The sequence below is a fragment of the Dasypus novemcinctus genome, chromosome X (genome assembly GCF_030445035.2).
Source record: "Dasypus novemcinctus isolate mDasNov1 chromosome X, mDasNov1.1.hap2, whole genome shotgun sequence".
Taxonomy (NCBI): Eukaryota; Metazoa; Chordata; class Mammalia; order Cingulata; family Dasypodidae; genus Dasypus; species Dasypus novemcinctus.
In genome coordinates, this window is record NC_080704.1 from 136,444,607 (window position 1) to 136,471,456 (window position 26,850).

General features: G+C 36.4%; 1 protein-coding gene across 8 annotated transcripts in view; it reads left to right on the forward strand.

Annotated features, from left to right (window-relative positions):
• STAG2 (STAG2 cohesin complex component) overlaps window positions 1-26,850 on the forward strand; it is a 159,107-nt gene that overhangs the window by 40,016 nt on the left and 92,241 nt on the right. For all 8 annotated transcript variants that reach the window (XM_058291453.2, XM_058291454.2, XM_058291456.2 and 5 more), the window contains 2 exons: window positions 20,637-20,780; window positions 24,527-24,605. In XM_058291453.2, the coding sequence (XP_058147436.1) occupies window positions 20,737-20,780; window positions 24,527-24,605 (123 nt within the window). In that variant the 5' untranslated portion in view covers window positions 20,637-20,736. The remainder of the gene's footprint in view (window positions 1-20,636; window positions 20,781-24,526; window positions 24,606-26,850) is intronic.

The window sequence follows — 26,850 nt, forward strand, 5'->3', positions numbered from 1 at the left end:
GATGTGGCTTGATGGTTGGGTGCCGTCCTGGGTTCAGTCCCTGGCCCCAATATCAAACAACAACAACAACAACAAGTCAAACAATTTATTGAAGTATATCATTCATATGTGAACATACATAACCAATAAGTATATAGTAAAAGTTGTGAGCTTAAAAAAGAAACATGCATAACATCATACAGGGCTCCCATTCATCACTAGACCACAAATACCTTGCATTGTTGTGAAACATTTGTAACATTATGAAAGAGCATTGTCAAAAGTATTTCTGCTAACTGTAGTCTGTATCTTACATTTTGTGTATTTTTCCCCCAACCCACCCTATTAATTTTTTTTTTTGTTCATAAACCATACAATTTATCTAAAGTATGCAATCAATGTTATTTGGTATAATTACTGAGTTGTACATTCGTCACTTCAATCAATATTAGAGCACTTTTATTACTCCCAAAAAATCCCAACAACAAAAAATAAACCACTGTCATACCCATAAGCCATTGTTTCTTTTAATATTCTTTCTTGCCTTTTCTCTCTTCTACTTCTGGGTCTCATACCACGTGTGTATTGGTAAATTAGATGTCTCACAGTTCTCTCAGGCTCTCTTCACTTTTCTTCATGCTTCTTTCTCTCCTTGGAGAAAGAAGATAATTTGAATTATCTTAGATTCAAATGAACTGATTCTTTCTTCTGCCTGTTCTAATCTGCTCTTCAACCCCTCGGGAATTTTTAATTTCAGTTAGTTTGGTCTTCAGTATTTCTCTTTGGTTCCTTTTTATCATTTCTCCATGTTTACTGAAATTCTTACTTTGTCATGAATCATTTTCCCAATTACCTCTAGTTCTTTTTTCATGTTTTCCTTTAGCTATTTGATGTTATTTTTTACTTTTTTAAGGAGGCACAGGGGGTTGAATACAGGACCTGGTACATGGGAAGTAGGTGCTCAGCTGTTGAGCTACACCTGCTTCCCATCGACATTGTTTCTAGAAGTCTTTGTCTGCTATGTCTAAAGACTGGGCTTCCTTGTTGATGTTTTTGGATGCTTTATTTCATTCCTTTAAATGGGCCATTGTTTTCTGTTTCTTTGTATACCTTGTATATATTTTCTGCACACTGCAGGCTGTCACCAGAGATATAGGTACAGACATACATTCACTCCAGTATGCATGAGCTTTATTCTGCTCCCTCCAGAATCTGGACTGGGGACCAGCCTTGGGAGTGCAGGCTGGCTCTTTACCAAGCTGGGGAGGGAGTGGAGGAAGGGCCAGCAAAGGTGCTACGTGGTTTTCCTTACTGTATTTAAGTTGTCTTTTGATTCTGCACTCATCCAGTTACTATAATGTTTTGTTTTCCACAACTTTGAGAAAGCGGGTTCTGCAAGGTTTTGCTTGTTTTTTCAAATGTTTTGTGAGGGTTTGGAACCTTGGAGCATCTCACTCCACTGTCTTAGTGATAGCACTAACATTTTGCTACCTTTTTTTACTTTTTATTATACACACTAATAATAAGCTACCTTCCCCCCAACTTTAAATATTATTAAATGGTACATTTTTAGGGATCAATATTTCATTAATTCCTAGTGTCACCATTTGTGGCCATTCTAACATGCTAGCTCTGGTGTGTAGCTTGCCTGTACTGCTGGTGGAAGATTCTGGTTGTGTGTTGCTGTTTTCTTGTGGGTAACTACGAGACTAGACTTGTACTGTCAGATTTTGAGCGAGAGAGAGAAATGTTGACCATTCATTGAATGGGTTTCAGTGATCGTTTTCATACCCTATGGTTACTGACTTTTAAAATGTATTTGGATTAGCACATATTATTTAACCAAGTGCTTCCATGTTTTCAGGAACAGCTAGATATATCTTTTGATCTTTTGCTGTAAAATTAGATAAGCTTTGTTTCATTTGTTACCATATTAAATAAGAGAGAAAGAAATGTCAAACTTCTGTGTAGATATTGTATCTTTGTAAAATTACATATCAAACGATATCAATAGTTTATAGTGAAAGATTCTCAAGTGATTTGGTGGTTTAAGCAAAATTTTGTGAGTCTATATCATCTGAGAGATGGTTGCTTGATAAAAAGGTATTGAAAAATAATATTTTTATATTTAAAAATTTATTTTTATATCAGTGTTACAAATTATTCAGTTAACACAAGATAATAACTACAATAACAGTAAATCCACTTTAGTTCCGTGGTTACACTCCCCCCCCTCCCCCTTATTTTTGTTCATTCCTCAGCTTTGAGGGATTTGGGATGATGTCTACGCTGCTTCAGTCTAAGAAGGGCTGTAGATATCATGGGGCAGAGAAGTGTAATAGTTTTGCATGCAGTTGAAGATATTCCTTGCTTTTGGATGGGGCTTGTCCATCATCATTTTGTTAGTTGTCAGGGCAGGTCTGAAGGACTGGAGAGTAGGAGTTGGCCAATTATCTGCTGGTTTTCAAGGCTCAACAGGCATATGAACAATCCAAAGACTTTAATTCTCTTCTCATATAAAGTTTTTGTTTTTGTTGTTGTTCTTTCTGAAGATGAAGCTTTGACTTGCAGCTGGCTGCGTGTACTTTCAGAGAAGCCTCAGATTAAACAGTATAAATGACAAGGAAATTTGATTGTTTCTGTGACATATAACATTTTTCTAAGAAGAAAGAATACATTCCCATATACCCCCTCTATTTTTAACACTTAACATTGGTGTGGTACCTTTGCTACAGTTGCTGCAGGAATATTAAAATATTACTTAACTATAGTCCATGTTTTGCTTTAGGTATATTTTTTCCCCTTATGCCACCCTATTATTAATACCTTGTATTAGTTACATACTTGTGTTAAAAAGTAATTTGCATGATTTATTATGTCTAGGAAAGTTTGATTAGAGAAAGAATTATAATTTTTGCCAGCTCATATATAGGGAAGCATCTTTAGTACCTTGTGCTAGGCAATGGTTTCTTTGATTTTACACTGAAAGCACAAACAATGAAAGAAAAAATAGATAAATGGAACCTTATCAGAATTAAAACCTTGAGCTTCAGAGGATTTTGTCATGAAACTAAAATTACATCCTACACATAGGAGATAATATTTGGAAGCTACATCTCTGATAAAGATGAAAAGATGCTCAACATCATTAACTATCAGGGAAATGCAAATCAAAACCACAGTGCGATATCATTTCACACCCACTAGAATGGATGCTGTTAAAAGAAAACAAACCAGAAAATTACCAGTATTGGAGAGGATGTGGAGAAATAGGAATACTTATTGATTTTTCGGTCAGCTCATGATGCACCCACTTAACGAGCTTTTTCACCTTTCCAATTTGCTTCAAATGCCGAATGACCGTAGAATAGTCGACGTTGAGTTTTTCGGCACTGCTTGTGTAGTTTAAGAGGATCAGCTTTGATGATTGCTCTCAATTGGTCGTTGTCAACCTCCAATGGCTGGCCACTATGCTCCTCATCTTCAAGGCTCTCATCCCTTTGCAAAACTTCTTGAACCACCACTGCACTGTAGGTTCATTAGCAGTTGCTGTGCCAAATGCATTGTTGACATTGTGAGTTGTCTCTACTGCTTTATGACCCATTTTGAACTCAAATAAGAAAATCACTTGAATTTGCTTTTTGTCCAACATAATATCCATAGTCTAAAAGAAATATAAAATAAACAGCAATTAATGTCATTAGCAAAGAAACATAGAGATATATGCACATTAAAATGATCAATCATTTTATGATCAAATGGCAAATTTCAACCATGCAAAACCGCAGTTACTTTTGCACCATCCTAATAGATATTTGTACACTGATGTTCATAGCTGCGTTATTCACAATTGCCAAAAGATGGATGCAACCCAAATGTCAATCAGTCGATGAATGGGTAAACAAAATGTGGTATATACATACAATGGAAAATTATTCATCTGTAGAAAGGAATGCAGTTCTAATACCTGTGACAACAGGGATGAACCTTTAGGTCATCATATTAAGTGAAATAAGCCAGACAGAAAAGGACAAATATTGTATGATTTCACTGATAGGAAATAATTAGAATAAGCAAACCTCAGAGTCAGAATCTAGAATATGGATTACCAGGGGATGGGGTGGGGGTAGGGAATGGGAAGGTAAGGCTTAAAATGTGGAGTTCCTGTTGGAAAGTGGAGATGCTTTGGTCATGGTAGCAAAACATTGTGAACATAATTTACTGCATTGAACTTTGTATCTAAATGTGGTTGAAAGGGAAATGTTAGGGTGTGTATATGGTAACAGAATAAAAATTAAAATGAATTCCATGGAACTGCACTACACAGTGAATCCTAAGTTAAACCATCGACTATATAGTTAATAGTTCAATGCTTTTATCACTTGTAACAAATGTACTGCACCATTGCGAGGTATTAATAATAGGGTGGTATATTAGTCAGCCAAAGGGGTGCTGATACAAAATACCAGAAATCTGTTGGGTTTTACAAAGGGTATTTGAGGTAAAAGCTTACAGTTAACAGGCCATAAAGCATAAGTTACTTTCCTCGCCAAAGTCTGTTGACATGTTCATGCAGGATGGTGGGCGATGTCTGTGAGGGTTCAATCTCCCTCTTCCTCTGAAGGCTCTGTGGTCCCAGCTTCTTCCAGTACCAGCTGTAGGCTGGCATAAGTCTCATCCCTCTCCTGGGGCTTGTTTCTCTCCAGGCTCAGCTGCTCAGGGCTCTGGTTTCTGCAGCTGCAAACTATCAGGCGAATGGCTTGACTCTCTTCCCGTGGCCTTTGCTATGTCTAATGGAGCTTTCTCTGTTTCCTCATGTATCTGCTTCTCTGTGTTCTTCTCCTGCATGTTTACTTCCCCGGCCTCCAGCTCAAAACTCCAACTAACTGCTGTGCCTCGTTGTTTTCTCTGAGTCCCCACCCATCAAGGAGGCGAGGATGCAATGTCCTACTGAAGTGGCCCTATCAAAGCCTTAATCATTATTTAATCAAGTAAAAGTGAAACCTGAATCGAATATAATCTAATATGCCTGGAGGGACAGACCAGTTTACAAGCATAATCCGATATCTATTTTTGGAATTCATAAACAGTATCAAACTGCTACAGGTGGTATATGGGAATCTTGTATTTTGTGCATGTTTGTTCTGTAAAATCCATAACTTCTCCAATTAAATAAAATATTTAAAAGTAACCCCCCCAAAAAAATTTTAGCATATACTATATGTTTTACTCTCCTGGTTTTGCTGTCATACAGAGTTATGAAATGAAGAACCAGCAACTTATTAGAGCAGTTATAAAAATGGGAGTACCTATAATGTGTTAATAAACTTAACAGTAAAAGTATATTTTATTTTTTAACTTGAATATAATTCATGCCTGATAATTGGGGTTAATTAATTGAATTCTTTTACAATCATATTTCCATCTTCATGTGCATTATTAATAGCCTTTTTTATTTAGATGCATTTTACTAATTTGAATAAATAAAAGTAGATGCTTTTGGTGTATTCAGTTGAGAATACATGAAAAATGTAAGATTTTCCCCCAAATTCAGGCAGAATTACCTTGTCTTCATCTACTTTGCTATGAAATCTGCCACTAATTCAGTAGTGACCAGTGTGAAGTAGTTTTGATGGTAATAATGCAATCACTTATATCATGGTGTATACTGTTTATGAGTGTTAACATTCAAATTCAGCAATGGTGTGGGACAGAGTGTAAACTATAATGTAAACTGTAATCCATAGTTAGTAGCAATGCTTCAATATGTGTTCATCAATTATAACAAATGTACCACACTAAGGAGGGATGTTGTTGATGTGGGAAAGGTGGGAAGGGGAGGGAGTGGAGCATATAGAAATTCCTTATATTTTTTACTTGACATTTATGTAATCTAAAGCTTCTTTAAAAATAAAAAATTTAAAGAATGAAATTGAGCAGAAAAAAAAGAGAATATATTGGGAGAATTTGGGTAGACAAGGAATGTTGCCAGTTTTCTGAACACTTACCATCATAGATGTTTCTGGTTCTCTCTGGCTTTAGTTACTGTGGTGTGTAGAGAATGCCATATGTGTGCAGGCTGTGCTCCATTTTGTTCCTTCCCGTCTTTGTGAAAGTAAGGTTGATTTTGTTTTCTTTTTTTTTTTTAAGATGTATTTATTTTTACTTATTTCTCTACCTCTCCCCTCCATGCCCCCCCCCCCTCAGTTGTCTGCTCTCCGTGTCCATTCATTGTGTGTTCTGTGTCTGCTTGTATTCATCAGCGGTACTGGGAATCTGTGTTGTTTTTTTGTTGAGTAATCTCACTGCGTCAGCTCTGTGTGTGCAGCGCCACTCCTGGGCAGGGTGTACTTGTTTCACGCAGGATGGCTCTCCATACAGGGGGGTGTACTTGTGAGTAGGGCTCCCCTACGTGGGGGTCCCCTGTGTGGCACAGCACTTCTTCTGTGCACCAGCGCTGCACGTGGGCCAGCTCATCACACAGGTCAGGAGGCCCGGGTTTGAACCCTGGACCTCCCATGTGGTAGGCGAACGTTCTATCAGTTGAGCCACACCCCGATTCCCTAAGGTTGATTTTGAAGTGCTGTGCTTGTTAATTTATCAACTTAGTTATTTTATATTTGGCTTCTCTACTTCTTTCTCTACATTTTTAAAAATGTTTCTAAGGACAGATATTGGACCTATCCTACAATTAAACATTTTAGATAGGTCATTAATTATCTTATGAATGCAGATTTCTTTCAGGTATACTTTCTCCAGATGGTCTAGTCCTGCAGTTCCTTTACTAGAGCAGTGGCTATCATTAGGAATTCTTTAGTTCCCCATCCAGGTTTTTGGAAAGGAAAACATATTTGCAAACGATATATCTGGTAGCTGCAATCTGAGTATGCTATCAAGAAACTTTTAATTTTAAAATTTTATTGCTGGTATGAGTATGATCATTGCTTGATTTGTCATTCTTTTCACCTTATCACTTACTCAGAAAACTGTAACAGAAATTAGGGAGATAAACTGAGTGAAGAAGATCTTTTGGGCAAAGATAATATTTTTGAAGGTTATTAATCATCAAAGAGGCAGTAAGTTTTTATTCTCCTGTTGAAGGTAGGTATTTAAGTATAATTTAAATTTGGTGAACCTTTCATTTCTTTCTGTATGGACTCAAAGATACCATGTATCATTTTGACATAAGGAATGATAGTAACCTTTTTTTTATTAAATATACTACTGCAGGAATTAGTCTAACTTTTCAACATTCACAATCTCAAACTAGATGACATGCTTTTGTCTCCTGTCTTCTAAGAAAGTGGATAGGCCAATAAAAAGAACATACCTTTTGGGTATCGTCAGCAGTTTGTAAAAATATTCCCTGCTAATCTTTAAATTAAATAAAATAATTATGACAGTTTGATGGTGTAACTTCTCAGAGTTTTTTAGTAGATGTTTAAGTTTATGAGGTTATGGACTTTTGAGATATGAATACATCAGATTTTAGTAACATTGATGATTTTGCAATTTCTCAGGGTAGTTCAGATTTTTAAAAGACTGCTTTAAAAAATTTCTTCTACTCAATTTACTTTCTCTAATACTAACAGTAAAATTATAAATTAAAATTTAAAAGTCACCCATGTTTTCACCACCCTGATATAGTAACTGTTTTTCTTACTTTCTTTTCCTTTTTGTTAACTGTTGCATCTTAATAAGAGGTTTTAATGTATCAAACTTTGCCCACATTGCTACATAGTCATCATAGTAGTTTGTATGTGAATGTTGTATTAGTTACATTGATGTACCACAACTTAATCCATGGCCAGACATGTAAGTAGTTCTTGTTTTTAATTTAAATCTTTGTATTGTAATAATGGTGGCATTTTAAAAAGGGTATATACATTTCCTGCATGTGGTCCTTACACATAGAAGGATGTGACCCTTTTGGGAGGAGTGTTAAATAAGAGGTGGCATGTGGTGATTGTGTTGAATTTTCTAGCTTTTAGCAGTTGAACATTTCTGGACTTTTAGTGAGAGAATTAACATACCAGGTACTTTACTTGCCCCTCTGCCTTTCCCTGATAAAATGGATTCTGAGGAAGATTATTAGTGATGGCTCTGTAGCTTTCTGTTTGCTGTCTTGAGACCACTTGGGATTAAATGAAAAAGGAATAAAACACAATAATTCTCTTAGAAAATCAGAGTTACCTTGATTTTTTGATTATAAAACAATGCTGAGGGAAACGGACTTTGGCCCAGTGGTTAGGGCGTCCGTCTACCATATGGGAGGTCCGCGGTTCAAACCCCGGGCCTCCTTGACCCGTGTGGAGCTGGCCATGCGCAGCGCTGATGCGCGCAAGGAGTGCCGTGCCACGCAAGGGTGTCCCCCGCGTGGGGGAGCCCCACGCGCAAGGAGTGCGCCCGTGAGGAGAGCCGCCCAGCGTGAAAAGAAAGAGCAGCCTGCCCAGGAATGGCGCCGCCCACACTTCCCGTGCCGCTGACGACAACAGAAGCGGACAAAGAAACAAGACGCAGCAAATAGACACCAAGAACAGACAACCAGGGGAGGGGGGGAAATTAAATAAATAAATAAATCTTAAAAAAAAAAAAAAAAAAAAACAATGTTGAAGAGAAAAATCAGGTTTTTTTGTTATTTTATTGGGAGGAGGTAAATTTTAATGAATTTAGCAAGTCTTTATTACTCTTTGGAGTTGAAGATGCAAGTGGAATTGCATGTAATCATTACATTATTTGTGTTTAAATGCTGAAGTATTTACCTGTGCAACAGTTCTTCAGAAGTAGAAAGAAGAAAATTTTTTCGTTAGTGAATTTAACTTGGAACCTAAATTTCAGGTAATAGACCATAAACACACTAATTATAGATAATTTGAAAAGTTATGGTGATCAAGTTTCAGCTTTTAGTTCTCTGTTTATATCAAAAGCAGTGCTACTGAGCGCATTTGTTTGAATTTATTATTTAAGGCTAAAATATATAATCACCTATTTCTTTTTGAATTTATAAAGTGTTTATATTTTATTTTTAACTGAAACTTAGGAAAAGAGAATGATTTTGTTTATTTAATTTTTTTCTTAAAATTGTCTTTTTTTTTTAAAGGATACATGGATCACAAAAATGTTACATTAAAAAATATGAAAGTGGTTCCCATATATCCCAAACCCCCCCCCCTCCCCCACTTCTCCCACATCATCAACCTCTTTCATCATTGTGGCACATTCATTGCATTTGGTAAATACATTTTGGAGCACTGCTGTACCGCATGGATTTTAGTTTACATGGTAGTTTACACTCTCCTCCAGTCCATTCAGTGGGTCAAACTAAGTTCACAGGTCAAAATGGTTTCATTAGTATTTTATCAGAAGTAAAACAAACAGAACATGTGAAATTTTTTTCATCTTTATAAATGGATTTATATTTACATTTTATATAAATGAAATTATACAATATGTTACACAATATATTTAGTCCATAGTAATGCTGTCATACATTATTTATCCTTCTGTGTCTGGTTTGCTTCATTCAACATAATGTCCTTCAGGTTCATCCATGTTGTAGCCTATTTTTAATCCAGTAATTATGTGTAAATATTCTTAATAAACCTTTAAAGACAGCATACTGTATACCTGAGCCTAAGAAAGCGGTTATACTTTAAAATATATTATGTAGCCTCTCTATACAAATGTGATTGCTGGAATTTCAGTAAGGAGAAGCAAAAGCTGGTTGTATTGGATATAATTGAGACTTAATGTAAATTTCATTTCTATGCTTTCTATTCCAAAGCTGTTGGAATGTTAGCTCTTTTATACTAGTAATAGAGAATTGGTACATGTAATAAAGACCTCTGTTTTAAAGTTATTCCTTGACACTAGGTGAGAGCTCCACCTTGTGATCTTTGAGCATATTTTTTAAAGAAAATTAATAAATTGCAGTAGCCTAGAAATGGTATGGTGAGTTTGATTATTAAACTCATACTTCTTTTTAAACATATGCATATAGTTTTAGGTTTCCCAATGTAGGTCAAATGATATAAAGTGTATTTAAAGATGTTCTGTGAATTTTTCACGTGAATTTTTGGTGGAAGCAAATTATATTTTATACAGGTGTAGACAACTAAAAGCCAATGCTCTTTAATCATTAGATTAAAATGTTTAACAATGCATGATATTGGCAGTAGGGTGAGTTATGAGAGTCCTGTATGATGCTATGTATTTTTTTTGTAAGTTCACAACTATTACTGTATACTTGTTTATGTATATGTGTGAGTGATATACTTCAATAAATTTTAAAAATGTGGAAACATTCTCAGCTTTTCATATAGATTAACGTCCACGTTCTTTAAAAATAATCCCCAGTACCAGTTCATTCATTGTGGTCCCTCTTTTTAAATGACAAAGCAACTTACATAATTTTTGTTAATGAAATATGGATTGTTCTCGTGGCAAGTCAGATATTTAGAGAGTGATTATAAAATTGTAAAACTCAAGATACATGGAATTTAGTATTCATATGTTTAATAAAATTAGGTGGCAATAGAGGTAGGTTCTTTCTAGTAGAAATAATTGTTTTTACATTTCTTGTTCAGGGTTATTCCGTAAAGGCAAGAATTATTGCTGTCTTGTTCACCACTATATCCCTAGTGACCAGCGCTGCATTTGGCACATAGTAGATACTTTTGTTTGTTTGAATTTTTGATATTTAGAAACTTTTAAAAGCAATTATTTTACAGGGCTATGCAATTAGCCAGTTTAATATTTTTTTTCTAGAATCTATCGACCTTGTCAATTTTTTCAAAGAATATAGGCACCTTGTCTGAGAGAATGACCTTCTCATAGGTACAGATTTGCTTTTATGTTTGTTTTGGATTTCAGTAACCAAATATATGTATATTACTGTAGTCTGTGCCGACCAAAGTATTTGACCTGGCAAGACTTCTTGTTTCTATACTACAAATTAATTTTGTGCTCTTTAGAGGAATGTAGTATATCACACAATACTTATTTTATTTAGTGATCTTTACTTTTCAGAGGTGATACACTCTATTTTTCTTACCTGTGATTCCTTAGCAGTACATGTTTATGAGCTACCTTTAAATTTGGCTTGAGAACTCTTTAAGAAAAGCAGTGTTTCATTTTATAAAATAATCAGAGACTCAACAACTCTCTAGTCTTTGGTTGTGAGCCAGTGGCTGTATGGGCAAAAGCTGTGATAAAGGTGGAAGGGTGTAATTATGCATTGGATGGGCATGACAGTGGTGCAGTGATGCTATTGGGTTGGGTGGTGTTAGTCTGTGAGGGGTTAGGGTGGGGGGTGGGTCGCACTGTCCATGGAACTGGGAGGAGGGAGCAGATGAACTCTGGGGATTTGCAGGTATATGGTTGAAACTACAATGAATGGGAGTGTTATTTTGACAAATATGGCAGGGGTGGATAACTGGATTAGGATGTAGGATGTGGGGGGCATGAGGGACAGGGTGCAACTGGGGCAGGCTTCTAGGGAGTATGTGAGTGTTCATCCTGTCATAGTGCCTTGTATCGGTGGAGACCCACACAATTAACGGGAAGGTGTTAGACTCCCATCCTGGGGAGCCCTGCTGTGTTCTCAAATAGAGGGATGGAGTCTTTCAAGAGCATTGGCAGTGCCTAATAGGGGAGGACAGGCCAGTATGTCAAGCCCTCAGTGTTGTTGCAAGTAACTGAATCTTATTCTTCAAAGAATGAAGCTTGGCTGGTCTGGACGGCATGGGGAGGAAAGAATAGAATAGGTGGAACATGGGGCATTTTTGGGGCATTGGAATTGTTTTACATGCTATTGCAGTGATGGATACAGACCATGTCAAACTTGATCAAAATCTATAAAAGTGTATGGTCCAAAATGTAAATTATAATGTAAATCATTGACCATGGTTAGTAGCAGTGCTTCAATATTTGTACATCACTTGTAACAAATGTACCATGCAGATGTAAAATGTTATTAATAGGGGAAAGTGAAAAAGGGGAAGGATTTGGGGTATATGAGAATCCCGTATGTGCTGTACGTGGCTTTCTGTAACCTAAAGCTTTTTTGAAGGTAAAATGAAAAAAAAATAAGACACCAGGGGAATAAATGAAAATAAAAAGTCCTGTACGTATAAGACAACAGATCTTACAATGATGAAAAACATAAAGCCGAATTTTAAAAAATTAAAAAAAAATTTTTTGTATTTATTTTTAAAACTATTTCATTTTCTTAATTTGGTTATTTTGTTGGCTTCATTTTTAAAACTTTATTGACGTATATCACTCATACATAAATATACATAAAAATAAGTGTTTAGTAATAGTTGTGAACTTACAAAACAAACATATTTAACATCATACAGGACTTTCAGATCTCACCCTAATACTAATACCTTGCATTGTTGTTAAATATTTTTAACAAATGATTAAAGAATATTGTCAAAATACTACTATTAACTAAAGTATTTTTCCTCAACCCACCCTATTATTATATATGAACATACATAAACAATTAAGTCTATAGTAAAAGTTGTGAACAAACAAAGCAGACATGCATAACGTCATACAGGGGTCCCATACATCAACCTTCTACCAACACCTTGCATTGTCATGAGACGTTTGTTACAAATTATGGAAGAATATTGTCAAAATCTTACTGCTAACTATAGTCCTTATCTTAACATTTGGTGTGTTTTTCCCCCAACCCACCCTATTATTATTTCTTAAATTTTTTTTTAATTCAGAAGTTGTAAACTTATAAAACAGTCATATGCATGCATGAATTCTCAAACACCACCAGTCTGTCAACACACCACACTGTGGTGGAACATTTGTTACAGGTTAAGATAATATCAGATGATTGTTACCATGTCCATAGTGTACATTTGGCACACATTTTCCATACTGCCCCATTATCAACACAGTACATTTTTGGCATAGATGCAAGAATATTATATTATTACTGCTAACCACAGTCTATAGGTCATTCCAGTTGTATTTTTCCCATGTCTTTCCACATTCCCAGCACCTTGCAGTAGTGATGTGCATTTGCTATAGCTAACAAAGGACACTTGCATCTGTACCATCAACCACAGTTCTCATCCACCTCTGGGTTTACTGTGTTATTCATTTCATAGATTATTCTCTAGCATTCTGTCAGTTGGTATTTACATACCTCGACTACCATTTTGAGCCACATCCCCATTTATAAACAAGCTATTACTCACTATGGGTTACCATCCACTCTATACATTTCCACATTTTTACAGTAAAGCTAATTAAAACTTCTACATACATTAAACATCAGTAGTCCATCTTCTCCTTTAAGAATTCATCACATACCACCAGGTCTTGAAGATATTTTCCTACAATTTCTTCTAGAAGCTTTGTGGTTCATATTTTGTTTTTAGGTTTTTGATCCATGTTGTGTTAAGTTTTGGATAAAGTGTGACATAGGGGTCCCCTTTCCTACTTTTGGCTATGGATATCCAGTTCTTTTAGCACCATTTGTTGAATGGACTGTTCTGCCCAAGCTGTGTGGGTTTGACAGGCTAGTCAAAGATCACTTGACCATACATGTGATGGTCTGTTTTTGAGCCATCAGTTTGGTTCTGTTGGTCTATGTGTCTGTCTTTATGCCAGGACCATGCTGTTTTTACCACTATAGCTAGGTAATATGATTTAAAGTCTGGAGGTGCTTTTCCTTTTTAAGATGTTTCTGGCAATTCAGGACCTTTTACCCTTCCAAATAAATTTGATAATCATGTTTTTAATTTAAAAAATAGTCGGTGGAATTTTTATCGGGATTGCGTTAAATCTGTATATCAATTTGAGTAGAATTGACATCTTAATGATATTTACTCTTCCAATCCATGAGCATGGAATATTCTTCCAGTTATTTAGGCCTTTTTAAATTTCTTTTAACACGGAGTTGCAGTTTTCTAAATATAAGTGTTTTACACTATGCCTTGGTTAAGTTATTCCTGACTATTTGAGTTTTATCTGTCATATTTTATTTTCACCACTCTTTTCATACTTTGTTATTTTTATTGATACAATCTTCATTTCTAAACTCTCTTCCAGGCCTCTCTCTCCTGTCTTTTCTTTTTAGGCTGTAGTACACCCTTAAGTATTTCCTGAAAATCTGGTCTTTTGGTTAGAAATTCTCTGTTCCTGTTTATCTGTGAATATTCTAAACTCATCCTCATTTTTTAATACAGTCTTCCCGGATATAAGATTCTTGGTGGTAAGTTTTTCTCTTGTATTATCTTAAATTTATCATACCACTGTCTTCTTACTCCATGGTTTCTGATGAGAAATCGGCACTTAATCTTATTGGGTATTGCTTATATGTTACGTATTGCTTTTTTCCTGCTGCTCTCAGAATTCTCTGTTTTTGGCATTTGACATTCTGATTAGTATGTGTCTTGGAGTTGGTATATTCCGATTTTTTTCAGATGGGAGAACGTTGTGTTTCTTGGACATGAATATGTCCCTTCAATAAGGTTGGGAAGTTTTCTACCATTAATTCTTTAAATATTCCTTCTGCCCCTTTTCCCTTCTCCTTCTGGAACATCCGTGACACATATGTTTGCATGTTTCACTGTCATTTAGTTCCCTGAGACCTTGTTCAATTTTTTCCATTCTTCATCTGTTCTTTTGTATGTTTACTTTCAGAGGCCATTAATTAGCTCACCAATCCTTTCTTCTGCCTCCTCAAATCTGCTATTATATGATTCCAATATTTTTAAATTTTCATTTATTATGCCTTTCATTCCCATAATATTTGCTTTTTCTGTGTATGCTTTCAAATTCTTCTTTGTACTCATCCAGTATCTTCTTAATATCCTTAATCTCTTTAGCCATCTCATTGAATTTATTAAGGAGATTTGTTTGAACATCTATGATTAGTTATCTCAACTCCTTTATATCATCTGGAGACTTCTCTTGTTCCTTTAACTGGGCCATAGCTTCCTGTTTCTTGGTGTGGATTGTAATTTTTTGTTGGTGTCTTAGTATGTGGCTTACTAGAGTATTTACTCTGGGGTGCAGTTTTTCTCTTTAGTTCAGGGCTTCCTGCCCTTTCTTCCTTCCTGGTTGTTGGGTAGGAGCCAAGGGATGTAGTTGGTGCTATAAGCTTTGGAGGCTCAAGCTGCCCTCATTGCCCCAGGGACTGATGAAGCTTCTTCCTACTTTCTCCTTTGTCAGGGATAAGGACAGAGCCACAGCTGTTTGGAATAATCCAAGTCATGCAGACCTTGACTGTAGTTGCCCCTTTCTCCCCTGCCTGGGGTAGGGATGGAGCTGCACGCGTGGGCAGCAGTCTATGCAGTACAGGTCCAAGATGACCACAGTTGCTCTGGTAGACATCTCATTATTCATTCTGTCCCAGCCAAAGGTACCAGCAGTTAACCTGGATAGGCTGGAGCAGAGCACACCAGCCTCCTCCCTGTCAGAGGTGGGGCTGAAGCCTAGGCTAGGGCTGCAGGCTGATCTGGGTGAAAGAAACTGGTTCCTATTGTTACTGTGATTTTTCAGTCAGTTGGGTTTCCCTTCAGGCTGGGGGCGTAGTCCTGGACATTGTATGGCCTGCCATGGCCCACTGGGTGGATTGGTGGAGAGTGTAAACTACAATGAAACTAGTGTCCATGTGGTGCAGCAGTACTCCAGAATGTATTCATGAAATGCAGTGAATGTCCCAGGATGATGAAAGAGTTTGTTGATGTGGGAAGAGTGGGGTAAGGGGGGGGGGGTAGGGGGTATATGCAGACCTCATATTTTCTTAATGTGACATTTGAAAAAAAATAGAGAAAAAAAATGGTGGCTACCAGCGGCCTCTTTCCGACCTGGACAGTTTCATACTTTAGCTGTTCTTAAGGTTATACTTTAGCCAGCCAAAAATACTAATCAGTAGCTGCTGTCTGTTGCCAATCGTGTCCTCTTCCCCTGTTTTTGGGAAATGGTGGCTTCAATTTCCAGCCACAGAATAGCTCCTGGGAGGCTTGCACTACCAAAATAAGATGATCACTGGCCTCCGCGACTTGGCTAATAATTTCCTGGAGAGGCTGGCACAGGTCCCTACAGCTTCTTCCGGCAGGAGGTGAGGCTGGGGCCTAGGCTAGATCTCCTATCTGATCTGGATGGAAGGAAGCTGGTCCCTGCCAGTACTGTGATTTTCAGTCTGCCCTACTTCCCCTCATGCCAGGCGCAAAGTTAATATGGCGGCTACCAAGCCTCTTTCTGACTTGGACATGTTCAAACTTTAGCTGTTCTTAGGAATATACTTTACCTCACCAAATTTACTCATTAGTAGCTGAAGTTGGTGCCCAAACTTCTCTTCCTTTGCCGTTTTTGGGAAGTGGGGCTTTCAATTCCAGCTGCAGAATAGCTCCCGAGGCGGCTTGTGCCTCCAGTGGTGGATGGGTACCATCCTCCGTGGTGTGGAGTGCTCTCCTTAAGAGTCTTCTCTGCCAATGGAGTCTTCTCTGCCAATGGACAGTCTTCTCCTTTTATTCCTTCAAGGATGGCTGCTGGATGCTCTTCTGGTCTTCTCGAACCCCCAAACAGGTGCTTCAGTTAGCTCCCTGGTAGCTCTGCATGTCTAGCACCTGCCCTGTAGCAGGAGCTGACTCTAGGAGCTCCTTACTCTGCCACCATCTTGTTGGTTGTCCCGTTGGCTTTATTTTTGAAGACGTTTTGGATTACAGAAGGATTACAACCGTGGTAAGGGAGGATCGTTGGTGCAGGGTGTCAGAGATAGGGAATGCATGGGAGGAGGTTACCTGTAAGGCATATGAATGAGTTCCGGTGTTCATGGGGCATTGTAATGGTGGATGGAGAGCTACACATTAACCAAAAGAACATCAAATTACCATCTTGGGGAGTTCTGCCACATTCTCTGATGGGACATCAAGAATCCCTGTGTACGGGGCAGTGACTAGTGAAGGAGATTGGACTATTGATGGGCCCTTGATATTGATGACTTATGAACCCTTTCTTTTGAAATTGAAACTATAACTCCTAGTTCCTAAGAGTTACCTCCTGAGATCCCTCCTGTTGCTCAAATGTGTCCTCTAAGCCAAACTCAGTGTATAAATGCATTACCTTCTCCCTGGCATGGAAATTGACCCCTGGGCTGAGTCTCCCTGGTACTGAGGGAATACTACCAAGCACAAACTAGCAATGCAATTGGAAAAAGACCTTGAGCAAAAGGAGTAAAGGGTATCGACAAAAATTAGTTAATATGGCTAAGAGACTTCAAAATGAGTTGGGAGGTCATTCCAGAGGTTATACTTATGGATGTCCCAGTAGGATCTCATTGACTGCCACAGTAAATATTACCTCAAATAGCAGGACTCTTCAGGGCTCTGGAGACCTCCAGACACTATAGGCAGGTCTGACAGCTCAGCAGCTTGGTGCTCTGCCAGTGGGCTCTAGTTTGGAGTTGATGCTCCCCTGTGTGACAGAGTTGGGCTCAGTTATGGTTTCCCTACACAGGGCTCTTCTGCTCCTTCTATTTGAACCTGTAGTTAGTACTAGAGTTGATAGGTTTATGTCCAAGAGACTTAAATCTTTGGGCTGTGCATGTGTCAGTTATGTCCTGAATCTCAACAGAGTTGCAGCACCTACTCTCCAGTTCGTTGGACTCACCCAGGACAACCGACAAGGAAATGATGATGGAACCATCCCAAGAAACAGAGTCTACAACTGCAAGCAAGGGAATCCCATCCATCTGCCCCATGGAATCTAAGCCCCTCAACTTTTGATGAGAGGCATAGTGGGCATACCATCACAGAATCCTCAGGATTGGGGAATGAACAATGGACTAGAGTAGACTTGCTGTTATTCTACTACAGACTTAATTGTTATTCTAGTAGTAGAAGAACTTTCATCATTGATGTGGAGGATGTGGCCACTGGAGGTTTGAGGGGGTGGGAGAGAGAAAAATAAGTGTAACATGGGGGCATTTTCGGGACATTGGTATTGTCCTGAATAATGTTGCAGTGACAGATACAGGTGGTTCTATATCTTGTCATAACTTAAAAAGTTGTGCAGGAGAGAGCTTAAACTATAATGTAAACTATATTTCACATTTAGTGGCAATGCTCCAATATGTGTTCATCAGTTGTAACAAATGTACCACATTAATGAGGGATGTTGTTGTGGGAAAGTGTGGGAGGGATAGGGAGTGGGGCATATGGGAATTCCCTACATTTTTTATGTAACTTTTATGTAATATATAAGTATCTTTAAGACAATAATTAAAAAAGGTATATTTAAAAAACAAAACTTAAAAGAAGTTTTAGTTTGCCAACAAGATGACCAACTTATTGGCTATAACTTATTAATTCTGCTCCTTGCTGTCTCCATTTTACAAAGAAAATGGTTTTATTTTATATTATTTTAAAATATATTTTTATTACAGGGTTGTGAACTTAATCATGTGCATGTGGAGAATTTCCATACCACTCTCCTTCACCAACACACCACACTGTGGTGGAATATTTGTTACAGATTATGAGATAATATCATCAGAATATTACCACCAACTGTGGTCCATATCATACATTTTGCATGCTTTTTTCCATACCCCCCATTATTAACATAGTATGTCTTTGGCACTGATGCAAGAGTATTATAATATTGCTGTTAACCACCGTCCATAGATCACACCAATTGTAATTTTCTGATGCTTCTCTACATTCCTTCCACCCTGCAAAAGTGATGTACATCTGCTCTAGCTCACAGAAGGACACTCTTGCATCTGTACCATCAAACACAATTCTCATCCACCTCTGGGTTCACTGTGTTATTCAGTCCCTAGATTATTCTCTAGCTTTCTTTCAATTGATATACTTCCCCACACTACCCTTTTCAGCCACAATCCCATTTATAAACCAGCTGCTACTCAGTATAAAGTGTTACCATCAACTCTATCCATTTCCACACTTTTACAGTCAAGTTAATTTAAACTTCTACGTACATTAAGCATATGTAGTTCCTCTCAGCCTTCCTCTTATCTCCTAATAACCTATACTCTAGGTTTTAACTCCATGCATTTATTTTTCATATTTAGTTCATATCAGTGAGACCATGCAGTATTTTTCCTTTAGTGTTTGGCCTACTTTGCTTTGCATAATATCTTCAAGGTTCATCCATGTTATCGTATGCGTCCCAATTTTATTTCTTTTAAAAGGAAAATAGTTTTATTTTAAAAGTAAGGATTTTAGGAGTCTAGGGTTTGTCCTACATGTGATGGCAAGCCTCAGAACTTTGGTGTACAGCTTAGATGACTCCTTAGATTACAATAATACAATAAAAATAAAGTTAGATTAGTACAAAGTGGTCTTGGAGAAGAACAGTCATGGGGCAATGATTTAGGGCAAGAGGAAGACTATACTAATAGTCATACCTAAATAAAGATTTTGCAATATGAGTACTAGTACTCTTTAGAAAAGAAGATAAAATATAATAGTGTATTTTATCTTCTTGATTATTCAGGACATACTTTGTTGATTATTTAGTCTTCTTATTTTACCCCTTGCTTTTCACAGCTGTTGAATTCAATTAGTTAGAGTTTAATTAGAGTGAGCTATGAAATGTAATGTTTTAAACATCAGTATAGTAATTAAATATTTGTAGCCATTTCCAATATTTTGTAGATCTTTTTAATGAATGGAAAAAACTTGAATTATCTTTGAGTTTCTCAAATGCTGTCTAGTCTGCTAGAGAAATCATTGAGTTTATCAGTATGTTATATTTGTACATTATTATTAATCAGATAGGTTTTCTTACCTGGTCGTTCTTTAGGTGGCCACCAAATACTGGATTTACTTGAGAATCAAAGGAAAATTATACATACGATTAGGCTGAAAGCTCCACAGCAAGCCTGTTTTCTGTTTTGTTTTGTTTTTTTTTGTTATAGAGTAGCCATTTGCCTTTATGTCATTCTCTCATTTAGAAACTTCATCCATAAACCTTCAAAACTAGAAATAATACTCTTGCTTATGGCCAAACTTGTACTTAACTCTGGTCACAAGTGGCATTCATCTGTTGTCCATATGATGATATTAGGATTTAGGTTGATTTTAAGTTCCTTGAGATTATAGATGAGATCTAACATTTTTTCCCCTTCTTTTCTCAACAGTGTGGAATTATCATGAGGTGGTTATTAAGGAGCTAGAGTTTGGATTGTATATTTCCTCTTGGGTGAAAAAACCCAGTTTTAAGGGTTTTAAAATTGTATCTTAGGTTCTTTATTATCTTTTAATTATATCTGTATACCATCAGCAGAAAGTGACAGACTTTGCAGGCATTTTATGTTATGGTTTAAATTTGTCATGGGGATTTCATTACCAATAAAAGAGCTACATCTTATTCCTATTTATTATATAGGATATATATTTTAAAGTCAGGCTTCAGAATTATAACATTTAAAAACATTTGGTACAAAGTTCTTTCTATCTCTTGTCATTACTCTGCCACCATAACAGTTGTAACATCCATATCTATAGCAGTTAAGTGAAAGGAGAAGAATCCTTATTTACAAAATAAAACACATCACCTGTCACTGGAGAATTTAGCTTTTGAGAATAGATAACCTCTCCCAGTATTTTTGGTATGTTTATAATAAATATGGTCCCCTCCCCCTTTTGAAGGTATTGTCTGTCTTAGAAGAAGGAAGGAAACCATCATTTTACCCACATAAATATATGAATATATTTCTGACATTGGGGCGTTCCAGAAGATGATAAAGAAATGATAGCAGCTCCAGAAATACCAACTGATTTTAATCTACTGCAGTAAGTAAACTATATGATGATAATTTAAAAATACTTGTTTTTTTTCCACAAAATGGGAAATGGATTAACATCAGTTTGAGAAGATAGAAGATAGTATGTATGCTTTGAAACTGCTTATATCAAAACTCATTGGGTTTTTAACTTGGTGGTAATTCTATACTTGTTTTTGTGCATTTGTGTGCTATGATTTTACTTTAGTTTTTAATTTACATACTGTGAAATTTACAATTTTTGTTCTTCAGTTCTAAGGGTTCATACTTGATTTTGCAATAGCAGCTGTTTATAGGAAGTGCCATCAGATTCTTCAAAGTTAAGGGTATTCTCATTAGTAAGGAATATATACCATGCAGTATTATTTAGGCTTTAGTGTCAGATTTTTATTATAAAATAAAATGGTGTAGACTAAAACAGATCTTAAGAGGGTAGGACATGCTATCCATATTTTTTGCAGAAACAAGTTACGTGTATATAGGTTCATAAAGAGGTTTCAACACAGATCTTTTCTTAATCCTAGTCTTAGAAGCTATTTATACTCATTAGTTAACCTTTATTCTAATTACTCCTTGCTGTTTTAAGATGTGGGAAGGAATTTGAGATATATAAGAGTGGTTTTCATGCCAAGCTCTAGTTTCATGACGTGTCTTCTTTGAAAAGTGTACTCAACTGCCCATGGGACCTGTAACTTTATTTTCTGCATACATACATACATACATACACACATATATTCATATTAGGATATTAGGGTCCATATGGGACTTGATTTGTAAAGAGAGTCTGGTTGCTAAAATTTTTGAAAATGACTGATAGACCATTGTACAGAATGGTAGCCAGTGTCTGTGTTTGATGTTATGTAAATTTTGGTATTTTTAAATAATACTGAAGTAGAGAATCTGGGTCTATTGGGATTACATTGCCAGTAATTCAAAGTATGATTTTAAGTGTGATTGTAAACCCAGTGTATATACTCTGTTTTAACATTCTTGAGGAAACTCTTGTTCTTCCTTATGCTTGTCTGATTTTGGGGGAAAGATATGGGATAGTCTTAAGAAAAAACTAAATTTTTGTTTTGATTAGTCTCATTATCAAAGACATTATTACTTAAAATTAGTATCTTTAATGAGGATTTCATATATTCTAAGTTTTAAGTTTTTCTGTAAAAGTTAATTATTACCGTTGATAAAAATATTAAGTACCTGCTATATATAAGATATTATATTAGATTCTGTGAGGAGTTAAGCTAGACACTTAGGCCCTAATGAGCTCGTATTTTGAAGGGAAGAGTACAAAATTTCTCAAGTATATTACTTAAGATTAGAGACTCTTAAATGTCTTCCTTATATACTAAACTATTAGACTATTTGACATAATTAGAGTTTGCTGAAATAGCAAAATGGACAAGAGGAAACTATGGAGTGCTCAAGTGGTTGAGGGCCTCCTTCCCTTGTAACAGGTCCCAGGTTCAATCCCTGGTACATCCTAAAGGAAAAACAAAGCAAAGAAATGGAAAAAAAACCCCACTTATTGGAGAGTGGATGTAGCTCAGTGTTGAAGTGCCTACTTCCCATGGACAAGGTCATGGGTTCAATCTCTGGTACCTCCTTAAAAAAACAAAAGGGAATTGATGTGCAGATAGAATAGACAGCATTTGATTGAATATGTGGGGTGGGAGAGGGAGGGGCATGATAAAAAGAAAGGAGTAGACAGTTTTAGTCATGTGATAGAGGACTCAAGAATTTTCAGGCCACTACATGGTTAACCCAATATGCTCCATTAACATGATATTTTACCTAGGGTAGGTGTTTTTTTTTCGGTTTGTTTTGTTCTTTTGATCTCAAAAAACTCTGGAAAACTTGTTGGAGAAAGAAAGCCTTTAGATAATGTTTCTTCCCTACTTGGAGGTATTTTAGATTTCCATCTTGATTACTTTAGCTTTGTTTGGAAGACTTTTTCCATTAGTAATTTAAACTGTGATGGCTCGCTCTTTTACCTGGGATGAGGATAACCAGCAGATGAGGATTAAGACTGTAATTGAGCCATTGGAATATTGGGAAAACAAGTGATTGTTTGCCGACCTCAGTTACTGAACTTTCTAAGAGAGCTGGTATCCCACATATATCTTGACAAGGAAAAAGTGTTAATGATACACTGAGACATTTAAAAGCCTTTTCAATTTTTTGTAAGGCCGTATAGGTAAGTTGGGAAGAATATTGATGGCAGTCTTCTTAAGATGGGATAGGCATGAGTTTCAGGGTTACCATTATAGTAGTTATTTAGTTTTTGGTGCATCACCTCTGGGAATAGCATTTATTCTAGGCCCTTTCCTCTCAACATTATAGAACATAGTTAAAATAGCCACTATCTTTAATACATTGTTTAAATTACTTTGTTAGGTAAGTGCTATAAACAGTAATTTTTCCCTACTAGCATCTTAACCAATACTTTGGATTTAAAAAGTATTCCTATCTCATAGCCTCTGCACAACTAGTTATTGTAGCAATAAAAATGGAAATAGAAGAAAATCTAGTTAGAGAAGACTAGCTTTAGAAATGTAGTCTTTTACTTTGATTCCATTTAAGAACAACTGGTACTATGCTTATACTAGGGTGATAAAACATTTATGTTTGCTGGGTCTGAATTGATTCTAAAATCCAGTGTGACCCAAATTCCTATATAAGTATGTCTTGACTTAAGCATTTAAATGAAGGTATGTTATTACTGTTTAGATAGATAGGCTCATGCTGATGCACGCGGGAAGCATCATACATGTAAATCAGCCTGCTTTCTTATGCGTGTGAGAAAATCCAGATTATTTAAAGTGCCCCCTACCCAAACAAGAGACAGTTTCTTAGAACTGTAGATTTATATGTTGGAAATTGAATGGACTTGAAGATTTCTGTGTTTTTCTGTGATAAATTGTTTATAAGAAGAGGTGATTGAGGCCTTGAGAGGTTGTAACTTGTCAAATATCACAGTTATGTAGTGCTAGAATTGGTTCTCCTGTATAGCTTATCACCTCTTTACTTAACATAGGATTTCTGTCAATTAGCACACTTTCCTACTGTATTTCAAATGTTTTTTTAAAATATATTTTTAAATATATTTTATGCATACTCTGACAAAATAAATGATTTGTATAGTGACTTACACCTAGATATCTAAATATTTTTGAGTAAGGGAGAAGTCAGAGGATCCTTAATAGTGCTAAAATTCCCTGATAAAATTCATCAAATGCTTAGTGTTAAAGTACAATTTTCTGGGGAGTGGATGTAGCTCAAGTGGTTGAGTGCCTGCTTCTCATATACAAGGTCCTAGTTTGATCCCTGGTACCTCCTAAAAACAAACAAATGAAGAAACCAACTCTCATTGGGGAGTGGATGTAGCTCAGTGGTTGAGTGCCTGTGTCCCATGTAGTAGTCAGTCCCATGTATGAGGTCCTGGGTTCAATTCCTGGTACCTCCTAAAAAAAACAGTTTTTTATCAGCACTGTGGTCTGTGAATCAGAAAATAAAACCAGCCATTATACCACAACACTGCAGTTGCTAGGGTTAAATTTTTTGAGAGCCATTGGTTATTTTTATGCTTTGGTTAAGGCAGAATAGTATGATGTTTTTGGGAAGAATCTTATTTATGCTGATGTGTAATTTTGCAATGAATTAACCAAGCCTATCTTTTAGAAAATATGGCAAGAATAAAGAAATCTATATTTATAAGGAAGTTTTAAATATTTGCTTATTTTTCTGTCACAGGGAGTCAGAGACACATTTTTCTTCTGACACAGATTTTGAAGACATTGAAGGAAAAAATCAAAAGCAAGGCAAAGGAAAAGTATGTACCAAATATGTTACTTTATTTTGGTTCTTAAGGCCATATATACATATATATGTATATATGTGTGTGTATATATATATATAACATACAAACATACACTTGTTTAATGCTTTTGTATCTTTTAAAAATTGCTTATTTTTTGCTCATTGGTATGGTAAACCTTTCTGAACACATCGAGTCTGTGGCTTGTATACCAACTAGTTTCTGATTATTTCTTCTGATATAAAGTTGAAATTAATAATACATCATTGTTTCTAATACTTTCTTTTGTAAAAAGCAGTATACTAAGCAAACAGTCATATTCTGTTGGCTATATTTTAATTTTTCCATGAATAGTCAAATAGAAAGCAGAGCAATAAGTAAATTTTCTTATTCTAAAGCACTCTAAAACATACGCCATATAACCAGTTCAAATCTAATTGGTTATGATTGGCAATTGTTCTACTCTTATTGTAATATCAAGGATAAGAACAAGCAGGTAAGTTCTGAGTCAACAGAATGCAAGTTTGGATTATAAGTGGGTAGCCTGAGGGCCAAATACACTTTACTCTGTTTAAATAAATTGGACAAAAGATGGCTTGGTTTTTTGTTTTTTTTTTTTTGGTCTATTAATTTTTTTAATGTTACATTAAAAAAATATGAGGTCCCCATATACCCCCCACCCCCCTTATCCCACTTACCCCACTCCTCCCCCCATAACAACAACCCCCTCCATCATCATGAGACATTCATTGTACTTGGTGAATACATCTCTGAGCACCGCTGCACCTCATGGTCAGTGGTCCACACCATAGCCCACACTCTCCCACAGTCCACCCAGTAGGCCATGGGAGGACATACAATGTCCGGTAACTGTCCCTGCGGCACCACCCAGGACAACTCCAAGTCCCGAAAATGCCCCCACATCATATCTCTTCCTCCTACTCCCTACCCCCAGCAGCCACCATGGCCACCTTCTCCACACCAATGCCACATTTTTTTTGATTACTAATCACAATAGTTCATGAATAGAATATCAGTAAGTCCACACTAATCCATACTCTGTTCCTCCATCCTGTGGACCCGGGAATGGTTGTGTCCACTCCACATCTATATCAAGAGGGGGCTTAGAGTCCACATGGATGCCGGATGCAATGCTCCTGCTTTCAGTTGTAGGCACTCTTAGTTCCATGGTGTGGTGGTTGACCTTCTTCAACTCCATGTTAGCTGAGTGGGGTAAGTCCAATAAACCAGAGTGTAGGAGGTGAAGTCTGTTGAGGCTCAGGGCCTGGCTATCACATGGTCAGTCCAGAGATTCAGGTCCCCTGGGTATACACTAAACCCCAGCACCAACTACAGTTCCGGTAAAAGTAACAGGAGAGGCTTGTGAACAAAGATCACATCTGAGTCCAGCTTCATCACACAGAAACTCAAACTCCAATGAAGGGCCAACTGACATGTCATTGAACTTCAACTGCCATGACCATAGAACCTGTGGGTCTCTGTAGCCCTCAGAAGAACCAATACCTGAGATTGTATCTACTTTATTTGAGATGACTTGTTTTTGTTGTTCAGCAATTTTTTCTGAAAAAGAATTTAGTTATCTATATTCTCATGAGAAATTTACTTTTAAAACACTCTAAAAAGTACAGAAAAATACAATGAACAGAATGAACAATGAACACAACTTCCCATAATTCTATTGTTCAGGTAATTACTTGTTTAAACATTTTAATGAACATACTTGTATACATATACCTGTGTATAAACATACACATAGTATCTTAAATGGAATAATAGTATGCAACTATTCTGAATATGCTCAGAGCTATGTTGTGAACAACTTCCCTGTCAGTGAATGGTGCTCTGTAATATTTTAATGGCAGCATAGAATAGCATTTTATATGTGTAACATAATGTATATAGCTAGTTCTTAGAATATTTTATGAGTGCTTATAGTCCATATGCTGCATAATTGTCTATGCTTTCTTAGTTCCTTAAGAAGTAGAATTTTTGAGAGATGTGTTATTTGACTAAAAATGTTTCATGATTTAGCATAAAGACAAGCTGTAAATTGGTTATTCATTAGAAAATCATTTTTTAACCTACTTTATGTAGCCATTGCTGTGGGAGAGGTGTTTGAGGTCAGATAAAAAATTTATTATAATATTAAGAGCAACTGCCTTTTGACATTATACTATGTATGTTCTATGTGCTGTGCTAATAATTTTACTTGTGTTATCTGATTTAATAGTCAAACTCT